The sequence below is a fragment of the Galeopterus variegatus genome, unplaced genomic scaffold (genome assembly GCF_000696425.1).
Source record: "Galeopterus variegatus unplaced genomic scaffold, G_variegatus-3.0.2 Scaffold278, whole genome shotgun sequence".
NCBI lineage: Eukaryota > Metazoa > Chordata > Mammalia > Dermoptera > Cynocephalidae > Galeopterus > Galeopterus variegatus.
In genome coordinates, this window is record NW_007726389.1 from 487512 (window position 1) to 507172 (window position 19661).

The 19661-nt window shown below is 52.9% G+C and overlaps 2 protein-coding genes across 2 annotated transcripts in view; one reads left to right on the top strand and one right to left on the bottom strand.

Moving 5' to 3' along the window:
• The window catches only part of STX18 (syntaxin 18), a 119941-nt gene extending 118723 nt beyond the window's left edge, over window positions 1-1218 (top strand). The window contains exon 11 of the mRNA XM_008566926.1: window positions 1-1218. Within this exon, the coding sequence (XP_008565148.1) occupies window positions 1-96 (96 nt within the window). The 3' untranslated portion in view covers window positions 97-1218.
• The window catches only part of LOC103585836 (neuron-specific protein family member 1), a 27176-nt gene continuing 8642 nt past the window's right edge, over window positions 1128-19661 (bottom strand). The window contains exons 3-4 of the mRNA XM_008566925.1: window positions 9576-9686; window positions 1128-2977 (exon numbers count right to left, since the gene is read on the bottom strand). Of these exons, the coding sequence (XP_008565147.1) occupies window positions 2777-2977; window positions 9576-9686 (312 nt within the window). The 3' untranslated portion in view covers window positions 1128-2776. The remainder of the gene's footprint in view (window positions 2978-9575; window positions 9687-19661) is intronic.

A 19661-nucleotide genomic window follows, 5' to 3' on the forward strand; every position in this document is an offset into this window, starting at 1 on the left:
GCCATTAAAAACAATGCAGGCTTCCGTGTGTGGATCCTCTTCTTCCTGGTGATGTGCTCCTTCTCCTTGCTCTTCCTCGACTGGTACGACAGCTAGCCTGGCGCAGGTGGCTCTGCCGGCAGTGGGCAGTGGGTGCCCAGTCCGGGAATCTGCACGGGCGCTTCTGACAAACCATGTGCCATCATGTGTCTCTGGTGCTGGAGCGTGGTTATGACCAGATCTTATCACAGAGCCACTGAGGGGAGAGGGGATTGAGACAGACACATGTACTCCCACAAGAGGGATACCCAAACCAGTGGTTTTAAACCTATTTAGCAGATGAAAAAGGAAACAGTGAACGCAGATTGAAAGTGACCTGTGTTGTAATCATAAGGCAAAACAGATTGAACGAGGAGACATAGGTATTAACTGCACCTAACCCTGAAGCTGCTGTGGCAGGGACGGCTCCAGGGGAGGGCACATCAGGGCTCAGGCTTCCCCAGGTCATCTCAGGTCTCAAAGCAGTCGCTGGCCTTTCCCATCCCGGTAGCTTCGGGGAAAATCACTATTATTAATGTCTCCCAACAAATGATTACTTCTGTGTTTCCTTGTGGCTTCTTGTCTACCTGAGTCAACCAATACACAGACTCATTATGTCATAGAAAAGCTCACATTTGCTTTGCTAATCTAATAAATATGATCACAACCACTTAATGTATTGTCGATGAGTCTAAGTTGAGAAATTCAGTGGACGCCTGCCCCCTCATGTCAGGGAAGAAGTACAGGACAGACTGGGGCCCTCAGCAAGGGGCTACCTGGCCTGACTCCTCCGAGAACTGCTGCCCCAACACTTTACTGGCAGGGCAGGCAGGGGCCGTGGGAGGCCTGGTTTCCTGCCACTGGGTCCAGGCCATAGAAGAACAGGGCCTGCTGTTCTTGTGCCCGTGTGTCTGACCCTCCAGGAAGTAGACACAGGAACACCGATTTGTAATTGAATTGAACTGTAATGTAATTGAACTGTAATGTGGTCCTGAGACATCTCGACCACATCCGTGCAGAAAGCCTCCCAGCATCCCCGTGGGCGTGGGACGGTTCGCAGTGCTCCTGGAAACGCGTGTGCATACAGACAGTCCATTGGGCTGCACGGGTATCCTTGTGTTCTTTATTTGCACAGAGTGAAATGTTAGAAGTTACATGTGAATGAATTTACAGTCAATAAAGTACATGTCTACTAGAAAATACAAATGGGGTTTCCCTCTGTCCTGTGCTTACGTGGGCTTCCTTTGTCCATCCAGAGGTGTGCAAGAGGAGTTTTGGCACATATTTATTGCTCTGATGTGTGCCCCACGGCTTCACAGCATCCTTCACAGCACGTGCCTTGGTGCCGCACACCCACTGTGCTGAGGTCATGGCCTTTGTTTCCAAACACCCTTGATAGTAAGATTTATTTTATGTCTTGGAAGCCCATTTCAGGAAACAATATCAGGGGTGGCCGTGACCACCATGCTTGTTTGCAACAGATCTTGCACTATTTGCCGTTTATTTCTGATCTACTAAAAACAGTGAAACTTTTGACATGTCCACCAGAAACAATACATTCAAATAACATGGAAGAAAACATCTGTGATATCTTCTTTCTATTTAATTGTCTTACACACTTAGCTTATCTGTCAATTTCGTAAACATAAATTTTAATGTCAAGATTCAAACTGAAACAATTTCCTTACAAAGACTGAATTGAAATGTCAGTAGCTATATTTGCAAGGCGCCACACCAGCCCCTACCAGCCTTTCCTGCCTGTTTCTTACATCAAGGGAGTTATTTCTGTTTCACAAAATAAAAATTAAAGTATCCTTGGCTTACCAGCAGTTACATTTTCACTTGTCCCACCCAGCTAATTTTTAAAAAACTACCTTGCTAACCGGGCTGTTGGTGCAAATTTATTAGTAATAGAAGTGAACAAAAGGGCCAGTAAGGTTTCTTTCCTATTCAGCATATCACAGAGCAGATGACACCTACAGGGAGACGGATTCCCAGCCTCGAGGGTCATCTCTTACCAAGCTCTTCCCTTCCTCGCTGGGCCAGTCCACACATGCTGGAGTGAACCACGCTGTCTCTACCAGCAGCACCCCTCTTTATCAAGATGCCGGAGCCCGAGGGGACCAAGAGACAGTCTGGGAACATACACCGTCCCCACCCTGAGCATGCCTTGTTGCAGCGCTCTCCCACACCTAGGAATTAGCACATGGCAGGGGAGTGGGTGTGTCTGCTCCTAGGTGTGCTGCTTCCTCCCTTCTCCACCCACTACAGTGTGTCTTAGCAGGTGGCACTGTTCCCAGCTGATGGCAGGTGGGAAGAAAGGTGAAGTATGTTCACTCTTAGCAAAGCAAGAGATCACTTTAGATATGGCTATGCAGTAAGGTTCACAGACAGCAGAGTGGGTTAAAAAAATCAGTTCCACAAAATGCATTATTTATCTGAAGTCCAAACCCCTGGCATATCCAGTGTAAATTTATTTTTTGACAGCATCCAATAAATCCCAGTAAAAGGGCTAAGTTAAGATTCCTTAACATGAAAATTGGTGTCGGAGCTCTTTAAGCAATGCTGATATGCACTTGAGTCTATGCCCATGGGTAGTCGGCAGCAAGTTTTATATGCAAAGCAGCATTAGCAAACAGAAGCAACTGCACCGTAAATGAGTAACCGCTAAATTATTGATAATTATATTTAATGAAATGTCCCTCAAAGTCCCTTTGTTACTTTCAAGTGACACATTATAAGGAACTTGCCCATCTTGCTAAGCTGATTTCTCGGCTGCCTCCGTCTCCTGTTCGGACAGCTTCTCTTCCGATAGCACTGACATCCAGGGCGATACAGAGCGGGTGATGCTCTGCTTGGCCAGGTTGTAGTGGTTTATGACTGTGTAGAATTTCTCCCGGGCACTGGAGTCCTGCTCCGCATAGTAGCTCTCCAAGCCTTCTGGAATGCACTGGGTGTTCTGAAAGACAAGAGGCCACTGAGACCATGCAGGGTGCAGAAGGGACGGATGCCAGTGTGTGTCTCCAACTAACACCCACAGGTACGTACTGAGCACCTTCCCGGGGCTTGGAAGAACAAACAGTGAGTGCAATGGTGCCCAGGGGTCCCACCCCTGGCTCACAGCCAAGTGGAAGCCTGAAGAACTCCTAACAGAATAGACTTTTTAACAAGTGCCATGACAGACTGGTGCTCGTGCTCCAAGGGCATGTGTGTGACAGGCCAACAGGGCTTACTTCACTAAAGATCTTGCACTAGTTGTCATTTATCTTTAATCTGCTAGAAAACAGTGAAACTTAGACATGTCCAGAAACAACCAATTCAAAGAAGGGAGGGACGGGAGTGAGAAAGGCATCCCTCGGGCTAGCTCCTCAGAGACTGTCCCAGGGGAGGAGAGGAAAGCATTCTAGGTTAGTGGAGGCCCTGGGCAGGAAGACATGGGAACTTCAGGAGACTGAAGGCCAGCCAGTGGTCACAGCCAAAAAAAAAAGGCTCCAGGTTCAGGAAGCCAGGCCTCGGCTAGCCTTAAGGGTCCTGGAGGGAGTCATGAGGTAGACCCTGTGACCTAAAGAGCAGCCGGAGGCCACTGAGGAGCCTCAAGACAGGTGGCAGCACTGTGCCAGGAAGCTGTCACCTGCAAGCCACAAGCCCTGGGAAGGCCAAGGGTGGGTTCCAGATATTTGGAAGCCCCCAGGATTGAATGTGAAATTTTCTGTTGTATGGACATTTTGGAGGGAGACCAAAAAAGGTTAAGATCCTGCAGCAAGCCTGGCTGCTTGTCACAGGAGCTGACCTAACCCATGCCCCACGACCTAGCTGATATGGGTGGAACACTAACTGAGCATGTGGTCAGCGGGCTCACGTACTTGTAGGCCCTGTACCAACCCCACAAGAAAGGTGTGCAGAGATTGCTAATTGTCTTCCATACCCATCCTCCCCCAGAGTTGACACTTGGCACCCCAAGTAAAGACTACATTTCCCAGCCTGCCTTGTAGACAGGTGAGGCCATGTGACCAATGCGGTTCGAGCCAATGTAGCAGGAGCAGGTTCTAGTTGGGCCCTTGAAGGGAAGCTGCCTGCTCTCCACTATTCCACGTCCCCTTCTTGGCCAGCCTGACCACCCACAGGAAAAAACTTTGGGGCCAGCAGAGCAGCAAGAGACAGGGAATTGGGGCTTCATGGGTCCCACACTGTTTCCACCTTGGACTTAGTGTGAGAGAATTAAAACCTTCCATCTTGTTGAAGCAACTAAGCAGTACACCAATGCCAGGAGTCTCTCTGTCAGAGAGGAGAGTAAGACTGAAGTTAAGTCAGGGGTCCCCGACCTAAGCCCCCATCACAGTCACCTGGGGAGAGTTTTAAAACTCCCGATTCTCCGGTCATGCCCCCACCCCACATGTCTGAGCTGAGTCATCTGTCTTTTCAACATCTCCCTGATGAGTCTGAGGTTCAGCCCCACTGAGCCCAGCATCTCGGCCAAGGCCACCTTGCTGGTCAGTGGCAGAGGCAAAAGCACTGACCAACTCCTGGTACTTAACAAGAAACCCTTGCTAAGTGGACACCCCGCTGCTGGGATCTTTCTGTGAGGATTCCACGCCTCTGGGTACCTCAGGCCACTGGTGGCTGCCATTCCAGTGGATGCAGGCAGCCGAGATGTCAGAGCCTGGCCCAGGACAAACCAGGGAGTGGCTTCGGAGAACCTCCTCCTTGCCTGAACTCACGTTTTTCTCAGCCTCTGAAAGCTACAGGCAGGTTGAGCATCCCTGCCGAGCGGCCTGAGGCTGCAGTTCCAGGCCCGCCTGCCCCCTCCCTGGCCATGAGAGAAAAGGAGCTGGGTGCCTGCCATCCATCCATGTGGCCCTGCTCCTGATGTGCTCCGTGTAGCTGACAGTTTGCAGAGTGCTTTCAGACACATTCTCTCACTGGGAGGTGAGTCCCATTTGTCCCATTTTATAGTTAGGGGAAGTGAGACCCAGAGAGGTGAAGCCGTTCTTCCAGGGCCACACAGGGGACCCAGAAACTACAACGCTACACTGGGTCTCTAGTCAGTCCTCCACCACTCCACGTTGTGTCACCCTCTGTAGGTGCTGATCATGACTTCACACACCCCTAAGATGAGAAGACAGAAAACAGAGGCCTTGCAGTAAGCTCCGAGGGTGTGTGTGTGACAGGCCAACAGGGTTACTTCACTAAAGATCTTGCACTAATTGTCATTTATCTTTCCGACCCAGTGGACGATGGGTTGGAACCATTCTTTTTCCAGAATCAACCATGGGCTGTCCGAAATCCAGCCGACATTCATCATGTCCCCGCCCTGGCACACATAGGCCTCCCAGCTAGTGCTGACCACCGTCACTCGCAGGAGGTTCTGCAGTCCACCCGCGCTGCAGGCTCACCCCTCCGTGCCCTACGAGGTCCGGATTCCACCACTCATTTTATAGAGGTGAAGGCTCCCATCTGCCCAGTGACATTCAGAGCTGTGGCTGGAGCCAAGTCTGAGGCCACAGTATACACAAGGTCCTCTTTGGACCCGCAGCTGCCATGAGCCCCAGGCAGTAACATCACCCTCTGAGTCTAGATGCATTTGACACTACCTGGCTGCTGCATGGTATCAGAAGCAAGGGACACAGGGCAGAGCATGCAATTTGCTGAGAGTGAGTGAGTGTGTGTGTGTGACAGAGGTGGGGATTCTAGACATAGAAAAACTCTCGTTTAAGTAGACCTAGAGGCCTGAGCATAACCTGGGGTATCCTGTTCTTTCTGAATGAGCTCCCTCTCTCCATCTGGATAATTCCTCCCATGCGTCAAGGAAAAGGAGTGTCAGGGTGACATTAGTAGGTGGGCGCCCAGCAGATTCAGATGCAAGCTTGGGCCGGTTCCATGCCAGGCAGCAGGACCACCAAGAGGAACACGGTGCAGCACAGGCCACGAGACACTACGGAAATGGGCCTTGCCGTGGACTCCACTCAGCAGATCCGAGCTTGGGCTGCTCCAACGCCAGGAAGTGGCAGGCCATGGCGTCCTCCATGGCAGGAGGGTGGCGCCTCCCTTGTGTGGTCTTTCGTGGAGCAGATGTGGTGGGGCCTGGTTCAGCATCTGGCACACAGAGCCACCAAGTCATCACTGCTGGGCTCAGGGAAGGTGGTGCATGGGGGTATGAGACACGGGGGGATGGGGGAGCACTTGGGATCTTGCAGACATCTATCAGTCAGGAGACCCTTGCAGCAAATCCTCACACCCCACTCCTTGCAGGGCTGCAGGGCTGTGGCTATTTCCCCACCTCAGAGGTGAGTGACTCAACTTTCACTGGCTCAGTGAAGATGTTGGGGTAGGCTGATACCACCCTGCCCCATGCAGAACAGTTCTCCTCACCAGCCCACTGAGCCCTGAAGTGTAAAGATCAGAAATGCCTGCAAGCCCTCTGAGTGAAAGAGCTGTTTTCAGAAGGGAAAGGACAGAGAAATGGAATGTGCTTATCATTGACACTGCCCTCGTCTGGCATTTCAGGGTGGGCGCTGTGACACATGTGGCACATGGGGAGAACTTAGCTTTGGAGCCAGGCCCTGGTGCCAGCCACATTCTTGAGTTGTCCATCCTCTCTGAGCCTCAGACTCCGTCTTTACAATGGAGCTGATGAGTCACACCACTGGCCAGCTGTGAGGACTAAAGGCAGGGCACGATAGCTCAGCTAAGCAGCCAGGATGAGCCCAAGGCTGCACAGTGTACTGAAAAGACAAAAAACCGGAAGGGCCCCGCCAAAGTGCAGCCCTTTTATCATCGGCATCTTGATCCCAGCATGGGTGTGGGAAGCCCCTGGCACTCTCAGAAGCAAACAGTCCACCCAGGCTTGCAGCACGGGCTTCCCCAGCCAGCCAGGGAAGCTCTGCAGGTGGGCCGGTCTCCCCTCCAGCCTGCAATGCCTCTTCCCTTCCACTCTGTCCCCTCCACCTGCCATCCCTTAGGAAATGTGTGGGGGCCTCAACGGTGCCCAGCATGGAGCCCTGTAAGACCTTCTGATGCAGCCAGCACCTGTGGAGCCGTGACCCTGCCCAGAGCTGGTATCCAGAGATGGCTGGGCAATATCCCTGCTCTCCAGGAGCCCAGCCCAGTGAGAAGGACAGATGGTGTTACCAATGCCTCCCACAGAACGTGGCTGCAAGAAAACGGTGCTGGGAGGTACCACATGGAGCTGAGGGCAGCATGGCCCCAGCAGGTTAAGGCAGGCTCCCCAGAGGGGCATGGGAGCCAAGTCGTGCAGGGTGCACAGGCTTTGCAGTGGAAATGAAGATGGGGAGGGGAAGGCTCCCTGAGACGCTCCTGCCCGTCCCCATCTCAGCCCTACATAAAAGAAATGTAACACTGAGCCACATGTCACCTATGCAGCCTGCCTCGGGAGAAATATGACCCAGCTGGGCCTGGATGTGGAGCTTGAGAAGGTTCCTGAACTTTTCTGCGCCCCATTCCCTCACCTGTGAAATGAAGCTGATAACTGCCCCACCTCACGTGGCGCTGGGAGGACTAGGAGGATTTAAGGAGATGTTGCGGACAGCCTGGTGCGCGAGCAGTGCTGCTAAGTGCGAGCCACCCAGGAGTTCCACTGTGGAGAAGAGCGTCTGGTATAAAGGCAGGACACAAAGGTTGTGGGATTGGGGGCCACTTCCCCATCACGTTTAAAACTTTTCTGTAATATTCATGTAACTTCATGGTTGTAAAAGAAAGTGGAAATGGAAACCCAGTGTCCTCCCCAGCCCAGGTCTGCCTTTTAATCCCCTCGTGACACTCCTCAGCTTGGCTGGCAGGAGCCGCTGCTCAACAGGAGCCCTTCCTGTGGGGTGCCTGCTCCCCACATGTTGTCCAGCACCTAGAACACTTAGTAAACGAACAGCCCCTCTTTCCATTTTCCCGTTGGTAAAACAGGGACCTAATGGCATCTCCCACACAGGGTTTCTGGGCACCGTCAATGAGTCCTGGTGTAGCAGCCCCTTGTGAGCACACACAGACATGGGGGGACCACCTCTCCTTTCCTAGCTTCAGCCAAGGGCAGCCGATGTGGAGCAGCAGCTCCCTGGCTCTCCCAGATCTGCCCTCCAGAAAGGACACTCCCCATTTGATGCTAGTGGAAAATGCCAAAGTCCCATGAGACGCAGCAGCAGAACAACCCACACCAGGGGACTCTGAATCCCCAGGGCTGGTGTCGTCTCAGCCTCCGGACAGACTTGAGTTCTTCCAACTCCAGTCCAGGGCGTGGACAAGGACTTGCCAGAAGAAACACGAGTGAGGCACGGGTCTTCCCTCTGCTGTGTCACCTCCCACAGACCTGCACAGTCCCCTACTGGCCTGTGCAACAGGGCCCACCACCCTTCTAGAACTGCAGCCCCCTACGCCGCGTGCCCAGTCCCTGAGCCTTCTTTTCTGTTTAGAGCCTCCTCACTAGTATACAATCGACTTCTCGCGTTTCTTTTAGAATGGAAGGGCGCCTCACCAAGGCAGGGTCTCTGCCTGCCTGGCTCCAGGCTGTGTTCCAGCACCTGTCGGCACTGGCACCGGCACCGAGTGCAGGAGGAGCCGAAGGGAGAGAAGCCTGATGTGGAATGGGGTGAGGGGACCTGGGCTGGGAAAGGCAACTGCACTTTCCTGCTCACTGTGGAAGGCTCTGCGTCCTCACACTGGCAAAAACACAAGCCAAGCCCGAACCACCCAGTGACGGTCGCCGAGCCCAGCTTGCATGTGCATGTGCTTCTACCAAAAACAGGTGGCTGTTCTTTTTGAAAAAATTGCCTTATTTGGTTTTCAGCAGTGCCACATCCTGGAGGTGGGCGTTTCACACTGGATCTGGGGAGTTCAGAACCAGCACCAACGGTGCAGGAGACGGCGCCCACGGCTGGCGCGTCACACTTCCTCCCCGCCTTATCCGCCCGCCCTCTGCTTTCCTCTCCTTACTCCTGTTGTCCTGCGTGTAAGCGTCTGGGCCGCTGCGGGCTTTTGGGAACAAGACATCATATGAGCAAAGTGAGCATTTCCATGGGTGCAGAAAGCCCAGCCGCCAGCACAGCTCCCCCACTGGAGCAGTCAGAGGAGGGACCCGTGGCCCCAAGGGCTGGTTACAAGCCCCCGCCCTGGTCCCCAGTCCCTGTGAGGCCTTGGGCACGGCCTTCCTGTCTGGGCCTCAGCTTCCCCTAGTGTGTCCTCTCTCTCTCATGTGGCCACTGGCCCTTTCCCCCTCCCTCCCTGGAGCAACGCGCTGGGAGGGGAATGTCACCCTGGGCGTATCCCACACAGCCCCTGGCTGGACCTGCCTTCCAGAGGGCCCTCCTGACACTGCTGGGGCCAGTTCCCGGGGGTGAGTCCAGGAGTGTCCTTCCTACTGGTCCCACTGTGCCCTCTGCCTGCCCGCCCTGTCCCCAGGCTGGGCCTTCTGCAGGATCCTCCAGTCACCGGCTACAGAGCACTGCTGCTCCAGTGCCTGTCCCTGGGCCAGCTGGAGAGACGGCAGGAGCCCAAGAGCTCAAGGGAGAGAAGGGTGCAAAGGGCCCAGGGTTGCCAGCGGGGTGGAGCTTTACCTTGAGGACGAACCCATCGGGGCATGCGCGGTCATACTTGTACACCTTGTAGACGACCAGGAAGACGACACAGGTGAGGAAGGCCAGGGCAAACAGGACCAGCACGGAGACCTGTGGGCAGAGGCAGGGGCCATCAGGGGTGGCTGGGGAGGCAGCAGACAGACAGGCACACGCACAGACACGCACCTGTGCACACAGAGACTGTCACTGCAAGGAGGCACAGCCTGTGGGGGCAGCTGGGGACAGAAGGTCAGGAGAATCACTTTTCACTGGACAAGTGTTTGTGACATTTTAATTTTTCACCATATCCATATGTCACCTTCATTTTTAATTACTTTTGGTATTCGAGGCCCCATGTAGAGAGCTGGAGGCACGGGCGTGACAAAGTCTCAGTGCTGGCCGGGCAGCTCACTCGCGCACCTGGCTGAGAAGTGGGGCCACTGCCGCTCCAACTGCGCCTGTCACCGAGCTGGTGCCTCAGCCACGAGCGAGGCATCTGTGCCACCAGTGTCTCCCAAGCCCTGGTGTGTGGTGCTGGGATGCAGTGCCACACAACACCAGCCTGCCCTTGCGCTGGGACCAGCTGAGCAGGAGACAGCTCCACCCTTCCCCCCAGTTCCCGGTGCGCTTGGTTCGTATCCACGAGGACAGGGCACTACATGCATCAGTTTTCTTCACCCAGACCAGCGGGCCACTGTTCACAGGTGAACTCAGGATGGCGTGTGACAGCTGGCACGGCGGCGGCAGCCCCTGCCCCAGCTGGAGGCTGGGACCTGCCAGGTGCTCACCAGCTGCCGGGGATCCTGGCAGGGGCAAGAGCATGTCATGAGGCTAAAAGGGCGTGTAGGTAGCCCTCCCCCAGCCCAGGTACACGGAGGGATAGCTGTGGGGCTCCCCGGACAGGTGGAGAGGGGACCGAGGCACTAGTGCCAGCACGTGGCGAGGGCTCCACAAACGGTCTGAACACGCACAGGGCCGCTCGCTCCCTCCCTACCCTCCCAGGCGCCCCAGCTGGGTGCTCTGGCGTGAGTTCGCCTGCAGCTCTGCAGCTCACCAGCAGCACCACTCTGGAAGCCTGAGCCGCAGTCCCCTTGCTTACGACATGGGACGATAACTCCACCACATCCGTGTGAGTTGCTGTGAGGCTGCAAATGCCCGCAGAGTCCTAATAGTCACTGCAGCTAGTCCCCTGCCTCCATGTCCCAGGGCTCTTCATTTCCAGTGTCTGGAATTGTCCCTGAGCCTGCATCTTGGCTACAGGGAACCCTTATCACAGGGCCAGCAGTCTGGCCCTACCCAGGGGTGCTGCGCCCCCAACTGGGGCCTGCCGTCCAGGGGCACATATGTCAGTGTCCTGCCGCTGTGTCCCGAGACTCAGCTGGTCCTCTGGGCACTCACCACACTCTCCAGGGCAGGACAGGGGCAGCCTCAAGACTCCTGTGACCCCAGCCCGCTGCTCTCTCCCTTCCCCAACCCCCCACAGCCATCCATCCACCTGCCACACCACGGCTAGCTGCCGAGTCCCCATCTCTAACCCTCCCCTCTCCCCCAGCTCACACTCACCACAGCTCAGCTAGAACAAGTCTCCTGTGCCGCCTCACCCAGAGGAAGACCCCTCAGACCCCCCGGCCAGCAAGAACTCTCCACATCACTCTGAGGAGACCCTTCCTACTCATCTCTAAGTCCCCACCCCCTTTCCCTTCCTGTGGCTCCTACCCCAACCCAGCCTCCATGACCTCTCACTGGGACTGTCCCCCCTCCAAGTCGACCAGCCCTGCTCGGGGCCATCACCCTCTCTAGGGGCCAGAGAAATGCCAGTCTGTCTGGACAACCTACACTGCCTGTGCCTGACACAGGGCACAGAGGACAGAGCCAGGGCAGCTGTCCAGGGCCACAGTGCCCATGGGGAATGGCACCATCCAGGTCCCAACAGTGGCTATGGCACATGGGCGAGCACACAACCACCTGGTCCTGCGGCAGCTGAGTGTGGAGCCTGGGGATGAAGGAAGCTGGAGTTTGCAGGAGAAATGAGGAGCTCACGGCAGCCGGGGGAAGCAGCAGGACCGCGCCCAGGCAGAACATGTCAGCCACAGTCACAGCCCTGACAATGCCTGGCCCTCAGGAGAGGCTGGTGGGCAGGGTCGGAGCACAGGCCCTGCCTGGAAGTGGGCAGTGAGGTGCCACCCCCAGGGCTGCTGCGAAGCCCACGCAGTCAGTGCAGTCCCAGGATGTGGAGGCCGGTGCCTGGCGTGCTGAACACCGCAGAAGTGCTTGCTCCTGTGGCTACACGGTCACCACCATCGTTCCCTCGCTGGCCCAGGGTCACACAGCTGGCAGGTGGCACAGCTGGGCTCTCAACCAGGCCACACAGCCTGCTCTGTGCTGGCTGCTCTGTCCCAGGCCACTGCCACCTGGATCCATCCCACTAGGAACCCAGCCACCTGCCTCTCTCCACAGCCCACACCAGCAGGGCTGCCTCATGCAGGTGGCCCGTGGGGAGACTGGCTTCCATACCGCTGGCCTCCTTCGTAACCCTTTATATTTTATTCTGAGAAGAGGTTCGTAGCACACACAGAAGAGGCCTTGTTGGAAGTCTCTAAGTCCTTGGAGGGATGAGGCATCCATTAGGCTTGTCCCTTCCATTTGGAAGCCACATCAGAGTTTGGTTCATGGAACCCCATCTGTTTAGGTTTAAAAATAACCCCCAGCTTTCTCCGCAGGGCTGTGGGGAAACCACTTCCTCGGGGGTGTCCTCTGGAACCTGGCCTGGGCCTTTCATCCAGGACTCCCGGGCCTAAAGGCGGAGGAGCTCACAGAACTGAGAAATGAGAACATGACAGTCCTTGGAATCGTCCAAAGGAGAAGGGCAAAGAAATGAATCCACGGAGTGTCAGCAGGCAGTGTGGGCAGGCGAAGCCCTTCCCTGGTGGCCCGTCCTCTCTCCTGCTCTCAAGCCACTGCAGACCCGGGGGCTGGCCTCTCCTCGACCTCGGGGTCTGCAAACTCACTACATGGCACGGCACCACCCTGCAGTTGTCGTGGCCAGAGGAGAGAGCCCCAGGCCTTTCCAGAAAGACCCACAACTGGCTCAGAGTTGAATCCTGGCTCTGTAAGCTGCAAGAGCTTGAGCAGGTCACCTGGCCTCCCTGGCCCATACCTTGTCTCTGAAGTGGAGGACAGTGCCTCGCGCCCTTACATGTTTATCAAGAGCATGACAAGACACTGCGGGCAGCCCCACATGCCAGGCCTCTGTTAGGGGTTGAATTGTGTCCCCCTCAAAAAATATGTCAAAGTCTAGCTCCCAGTACCTGTGAATGTGACCTTATTTGGAAATAAGATCTTTGCAGATTTAATCAAGTTAAGATGAGGTCATTAGATTGGGCCCTAATCCAATCTGAGTGATGTCCTTATTTAAAAAGGGGGGGACAGTTGGACACAAGACACGCACATGGGGGATGCCACGTGAAGAGGGAAGACTGGAGGGTGGCAGCTGCAGGCCAGGCGGCACCAAAGATCCCCAGCAACTCCCGGAAACCAGGACGAGGCAGGAAGGACCCTCCCAGCGGTTTCAGAGGGAGTGCGGCCCACCGACACCCACCCTGATTTCGGACTTCTGGCCTCCAGGGCTGGGAGAGGAAATTTCTGTTGTTCTAAGCCCCAGTTTGTGGTGCTGTGTTACAGCAGACGGGGAACTAACGCAGCCCTAACACCAGAGTGACATCAGGGGCTCACTGCCCCAAAGACGTTCCCTCCCCGCCATTATCCCTGTTCCCCAGGAGGACAGAGCTGCCTTTGCTTCTCCCAGCCCCTCGAAACCCTGGCCAGGCCCACTGCCTCCAGGAAGGCTCTGGAACACCCCAGCCTCTCTCTGAACACCAATTGCACATGCAGGCACCATCTTTTTTTCCTATTTAAGGGAATAAAAGTTTGTCCCAGTTTGGAGATTTTCATAAACCTCCTTCATCCCCCCACAAGATAATTAGGAAGATCCCATAACAAGGGGTGAAATTACTGATTCAGACACATGTGTTTCCCAGGCCCACGGAGTGTCCTTTATGCCTTCTCTGCAATGACACACCATGACATCCTGGAGAGCCCAACTGGAAAATACTTTGGTCAAGAGACAAACTAGCCTGGGTCTAAGACTGAGACAGCCCCGGGTTCCCGGCCTGCTTGACCACACATGGGGGCTGCCAGCCCAGCACCTGCATTGCAGTGGAGACCCCCTGCTGGGTACACAGGGGGAAGCAGCGAGCCCTCGATAAAATGCAATTCTAGCACAACACTGCAGCCACCCAGCAGAGAAGACGCTCATGGGCCGGCCAGTCTAGTCACCAAAGAGGCAGCACCTTCACGTTGACCAACAGGACACCCAGGTAGTCCTAAGACCCCAGGGTCCCACACAAGCAGAGAAGCAGCAGTCATTCCCAATGACCCCAACCTGGGCACAAAACAGGGGCTCAGCTGAGAATCATGGGAACTTCTAAAGATCGCAATGTCCAGACCCTGCTAGAGCAGTGACGGTGGAATAGCAGAGGTGGGACCCAGACATCGGTATTGTTTAAAAGTCCCCAGATGCTTCCCATGCGCAGCCCAAGCTGGAGCCGTGGGGACAAACAGAGGATTCCACTTCTGAGCAGAATTTCTGCAGCCTGGGTGCTGCTGAGCTGCCGACCCAGACTTTGCACTCTCACAACAACATAGTACTCTCAGCAGTAGCTCCGGAGGCTCTGCCATGCTCTGCACTATGGTGGGCAGTTTAAGTAAAGCCTGTATCCTGTGATGGCACCTGCGAGGCAGTATTACTGACTACATTTTACAAATGGGGAGACTGAGGCTCGGGCATGTAAATGACTGGCCCAAGTCAAGCTACGGTTGACTGAATGGCCCCCCAAAATACCCCGGTCCTGATTCCTGGAACCTTATGTGATAAGGGACTCCACAGGTGTGATTAAGTCATAGCTCTTGAGATGGGGAGATTATCCTGGATTATCTGGGCAAGCCCCAAATGTAATCACAGGTGTCCTCGCAAGAGGGAGGAGGAAGGAGATTCTGCTAGAGGAGAAGGTGACGTAGGATGGAGTAAAGGGAGACTTGAAGATGCTGCGCCATTGGGATCTGAAGACGGAGAAAGGGCCACGGTCAAGGAATGCAGCTCTAAAGACAGGAAAGGCAAGGAAGCGACTCTCCCCTAGAGCCTCGGACACAGCAGGACCCTGCAGACCCCTCGCTTTTGGCCCAGTGAAACTGATTTAGGACTTCTGACTTCCAGAGCTGTGACAGAATTCCTGTGGGCTGTCTTAAGCCACTGTGCTAGTGGTAATTTGTTACAGCAGCCCCAGGAAAGTCATCCATCTCCTTTCAAGTCCATCCCCCGATGGACAGAGCCCCTGAGGGAGGGCTGTGACTCCCAGATCCAGCACAGAGGAGATGCCCCCGAATGTTCACAGAGGAATGAATGAATCCAGTTGGCAGATAACCCATCTTCCCAGGAGCACTTACTGAGCAAGCCCTGGGTGCCTGGAGCCAACCCAGAATAACACCTGCACATCGAACAGACCATAAATCCAGTTTGCAGGAGTGTAACCAAATGGTCTTGCATACGAAGGAGGCGGACTCAGGGCGGCTCTTTCTCAGGGGCCCCTGGAGGAGGCCTGGAGAGCCCGCGGTTGACAGATAGTGCCTGACCCCCAACCTGTCCTCTCCAGGGTGGGGCTGTGGGCTCGGAGGCTGGGGACTCCCTTGATTGGGAGAAAGGTATTCCTCAGAAGCAGGGCCTTTCTCCCAGGGCTCAAGGCTCTCTTAGGCATGGGAGGCACAGTGCCTGGGCCCACTGTGCTTGAAGGGACCCACAAAAATGTTTTGATTTTAATTTTGTTTCAAAAACAATATAATAAGAGTATATAATAAGGAACCCAGCCTGGACTATATTCATCTTTAGACCAAGTCAGTCATCATTTTCTTTTCTTTTTATGGAGGAAGGCACCCATGAAGGCCAAAGCGCCTCCTGCCCAGAAGGCCCTGCCTTCTTCCACCTTATGGAATCCCGAAGTGGCCAGTGGGTATTCTCAGGTGATGTGACAGTGGGCTCCCTTGGAGTGTCCATCTTGGGAGTCAGCTGAGTGGTCCTGAGCTGTCCTGTCCTGCGACATCACCCTTGTGTTCACTCATCACAACGCAGGGCAAGAACTGCTAAAGGAAAGGCAGGAACACAGAGGAGAGACCCCCACTTTGCTTAGAAAGGCTTCTGGGAGGGGGTGTCCCAGTCCTAAAGGAGGGATGCGAGGGAGAAGGGAGCCTAACAGGAGAAACTCTGCAGAAGGCCTGAGGCGTCAAAAAACATGGTGTGTTTGAGTGTGGCTGCAGCATTGCGTGTCCTGCAGAAGAGGGGACACAAGCCAGTGACAAAGGAGCCTGTCTGCCACAGCAAGGAGCTGGAGCCCAAAACAGGGGCTGCACATTGCAGGATCCCAGGGGGCAACTGCCCCTTTGTGACAAACTAGCATTTCTTACAGCACTGAGCAATTATCTGAAGGACAGATGTTTGCCACTGATTTACATGTGTGTGTGTATTAGAGCAGAGTCTACATCATCCCCAAATTTATAACACTTTTTTGAAGCTATCAATAAAAGCTGTAAAGTAGGAGACAGTGGGATGAAATTATAGCCAATGGACAGGAATTTGTACGCATTGCTGTGTCCTCTGGAGTATGCCTCATGGTGGCCCTTGGTGGCCCAGATTCCACTGCTGCAGGCTTTAGGGGCTAGTGCACTGCAGCAGCAGGGTGGGGAACAGCCTGGGTCAGGGTTCCACCACGCTCATGCGTGCTCAGCTGGTGAAGCACGAATCCATCTCAGAATGATGTGCGAAATACATAAAATACTATATGCAGACTTGCAAAGAAAACCAATTATATCGCAATACTGTTATCAAAATATTGCAAAAATAGAAATTTGTAATACAATATGTATGTGCTTCCTAATTAATTCACTAAACAAAATGTTATAAATACTGTGATTTCAAATGAACAATGAACGTAAACCCTCTCCCAAGATCTTGGCAACAACTGCAGTGTGATATACAAACACCTGTGATTTGCATTGGTAACAAAGTCACAGGCACTACTGATATCTCTGTAGTTTACTACCTACATTAAAAGGTAAAGGAACTTGTACACTGAAAACTATAAAGCATTGCTGAAGGAAATTAAAGAGGACCTTAATAAATGGAAAGATACCCTGTGTTTGTGGACTGGAAGACTTACTATTGTTAAGATGGGAATACTTCCCAAACTGATCTACAGATCTAACGCAATCTCTATCAAAATCCCAATGGCTTTTTTTTTTGCAGAAATGGAAATTGCAAGGGATCTCAAAGAGCCAAAACAATCTTGAAAACAAGAACAAAGTTGGAGGATTCACCCTTCCCAATTTCAAAACTTACTACAAAGCTATAGTAATCAAAACAGCATGGCAACAGCATAATAACAGGTATATAAATCGGTGGGATAGAACTGAGAGTCTAGAAATAAAACTATGTGTCCATGGTCAACTGATTTTTAATAAGGGTGCCAAGACCATTCAATGGACCAAGAACACCCTCTTCAACAAATGGTGTTGGGACAATTGGATTTCCACATGCAAAAGAATGAAATTGGACCCTTACCTTACCTCACGCCATATACAAAAAATTAACTCAAAATGGATCAAAGACCTGAATATAAAAGCTAAGCCATAAAGCTCTCAGAAGAAAACAGAGGAGTAAATCTTCATGACCTTGGATTTGACAATGGTGTCATAGATATGACACCAAAAGTACAAGCAACAGAAGAAAAAATAAATTGTACTTCACCAAAATTTAAAAATTGTGTGCATCAAAGAAACAAGCAAGGAAGTGAAAAGAGAACCCACAGCATGGTGGAAAATACTTGCAAATCAACTCAACAGGAAAAAGACAAAAAAAAAAACAATTAAAAACTGGGAAAGGACTTGAATAGACATCTCTGTGAAGAAGATGTACAAATGGCCAACAGGCACATGAGAAGATTCTCAATATCATTAGCCATTAGGGTAATGCAAATCAAAACCACCATGAGATACCACATCGCACTCACTGGTATGGCTATAATAAAAATAACAATAATAATAAATGTTGGTGAGGCTATGGGAAAATTAGAACTTGTACTTTGCTGATGGGAATGTAAAATAGTGCAGCTGCTATAGGAAACAGTGTGCAGGTTCCACAATTCATTAAATATGAAATTATCACATGTACCAGCAATTCTACTCCTGGGTATATATATACCCAGAAGAATTGCAAACAGGTGCTCAAACAAAAACCTACAGATGAATATTCACAGAAGCACTATTCACAACAGTCAAAAGGTGGAAGCAGCCCAGGTGTCCATCAACGGATGAATGGATAAGCAAAAGGTGGTCTTTCCAGACAGCGGAATACTGCTCAGCCTTAAAAAGGAAGGAAATTCTGACACACAAGGGTGAGCCTTGAAAACATCATGCTAAGTGAAAGAAGCCACACATAAAAGGTCACATTTTATATGATGCCATTTATATGACATGTCCAGAGTAGGTAAATCCACAGGGACAGACAACAGATTAGTGGTTGCCAGGGGCTGGGGGAGGGGGAATGGGAGGAGTGACTGCATAGTGGGTACAGAATCTCCGCTTGGGGTGATGGAAATGTTCTGGAACTAGACAGTGATAATGGGTGGACAACATGGTGAGTGTATTAAGTGGCACTGAATTGTACACTTTAAGATGGTAAGTTTTATATTATATATATATTCTACCACAATGTTTTCAAAACTGGGCCAGAGGACGGAGGCAGGAGGCTGAGAGTGTCACCAGCTGCTGAAGTGTTTTCTGGAAAGCACGGCCAGGAACAGACAGCAATTAGGATATGGGTGAAGCTTATAACGAGTATATATGGAGGAACCGTGCATCCCAGATGCTTGGACAGCCTAGGTTGATGTTTACTGCCTGGCTTCCCACCTGTTCTGTCCACTGTCATTCACAAAAGTGTTCCGGTGTGGACCATGAATTACCTGGTCACTTAGCTGACACAGCACTGTCCCTGTGCTGGTTCTCTGAATACTCACCATGAGGGAGGAAAGAGTAAAAACCCCAGTATCTGAATTCACTGTGTTCCCATCTGCTCCTCTCCTGCTGGGGGCCTCCTGGGGCCACTGTCCAGCTGGGGATCGGGGGCACCAGGACATCTGCCACAGGGAAGAATCACCCCATGAGTCCCACTGGCACAGAGGACAGAGCGTGGTGGGCTTTGGCGTGTCAGATGGATTGTGGGTCTGAATCCCACTTCCACCCCTCATTAGGTGGGTGACTTTGGTCGCATTCCTTAAACTTTCTGGCCTTAATTCCCTACCTACAAAATCAGGACGGCAAAGCCATCCTCCAGAGACTACTGTTCAGAGCAAAGCAAACACTGCTCTGCAGATGCGCGCCACAATGGCCAGGTCGATGCTGGCGGTTCGCGCTGGGCTGTCTCTGTCCTCCCACCCCCAGGGAGGGGAGAGGGAAGGAGCATTTCTGCTGAGTAATGTAGCGGGGAGAAAATTGGAAAAAGAAGATGAATCTTGATGTCTTCCAGCATTTACAGCATTAAATATTTTAAGTAACCCACACAAAAGTGAACGCATAGACACAAACATCCTGGGATGACTCCACCCACTTATCACCCAATTCTGGATGAAGTCCCCGCTCTACAGCAGGACCGGGCACCCGTGAGCTCGGCCACCGCAGGCTGCTCGGCACAGCTGAAGGTTGCCAGGGTGTCCAAACATGCTTCCAGGGTCTCCAGTACCACCGCCGCACAATGACCCCCCCACCATCGCATGGCCGCCCCCCACTGCTGAACGCCAAGGAAACGGTATCACTGTTCATAAATATTTAACAGATGCATCTTGAAATGCACCAGGGAATGACTGGAGAGTGTGGAAAACAGACGGGCGCACAGGAAACTCAAGGTCATTAAGGATGTGAGAAAAGGATACAACCACCCACGGGGTCATTTGTGAAAAGGGACACCCCCATGGAGTGCTGACTCAG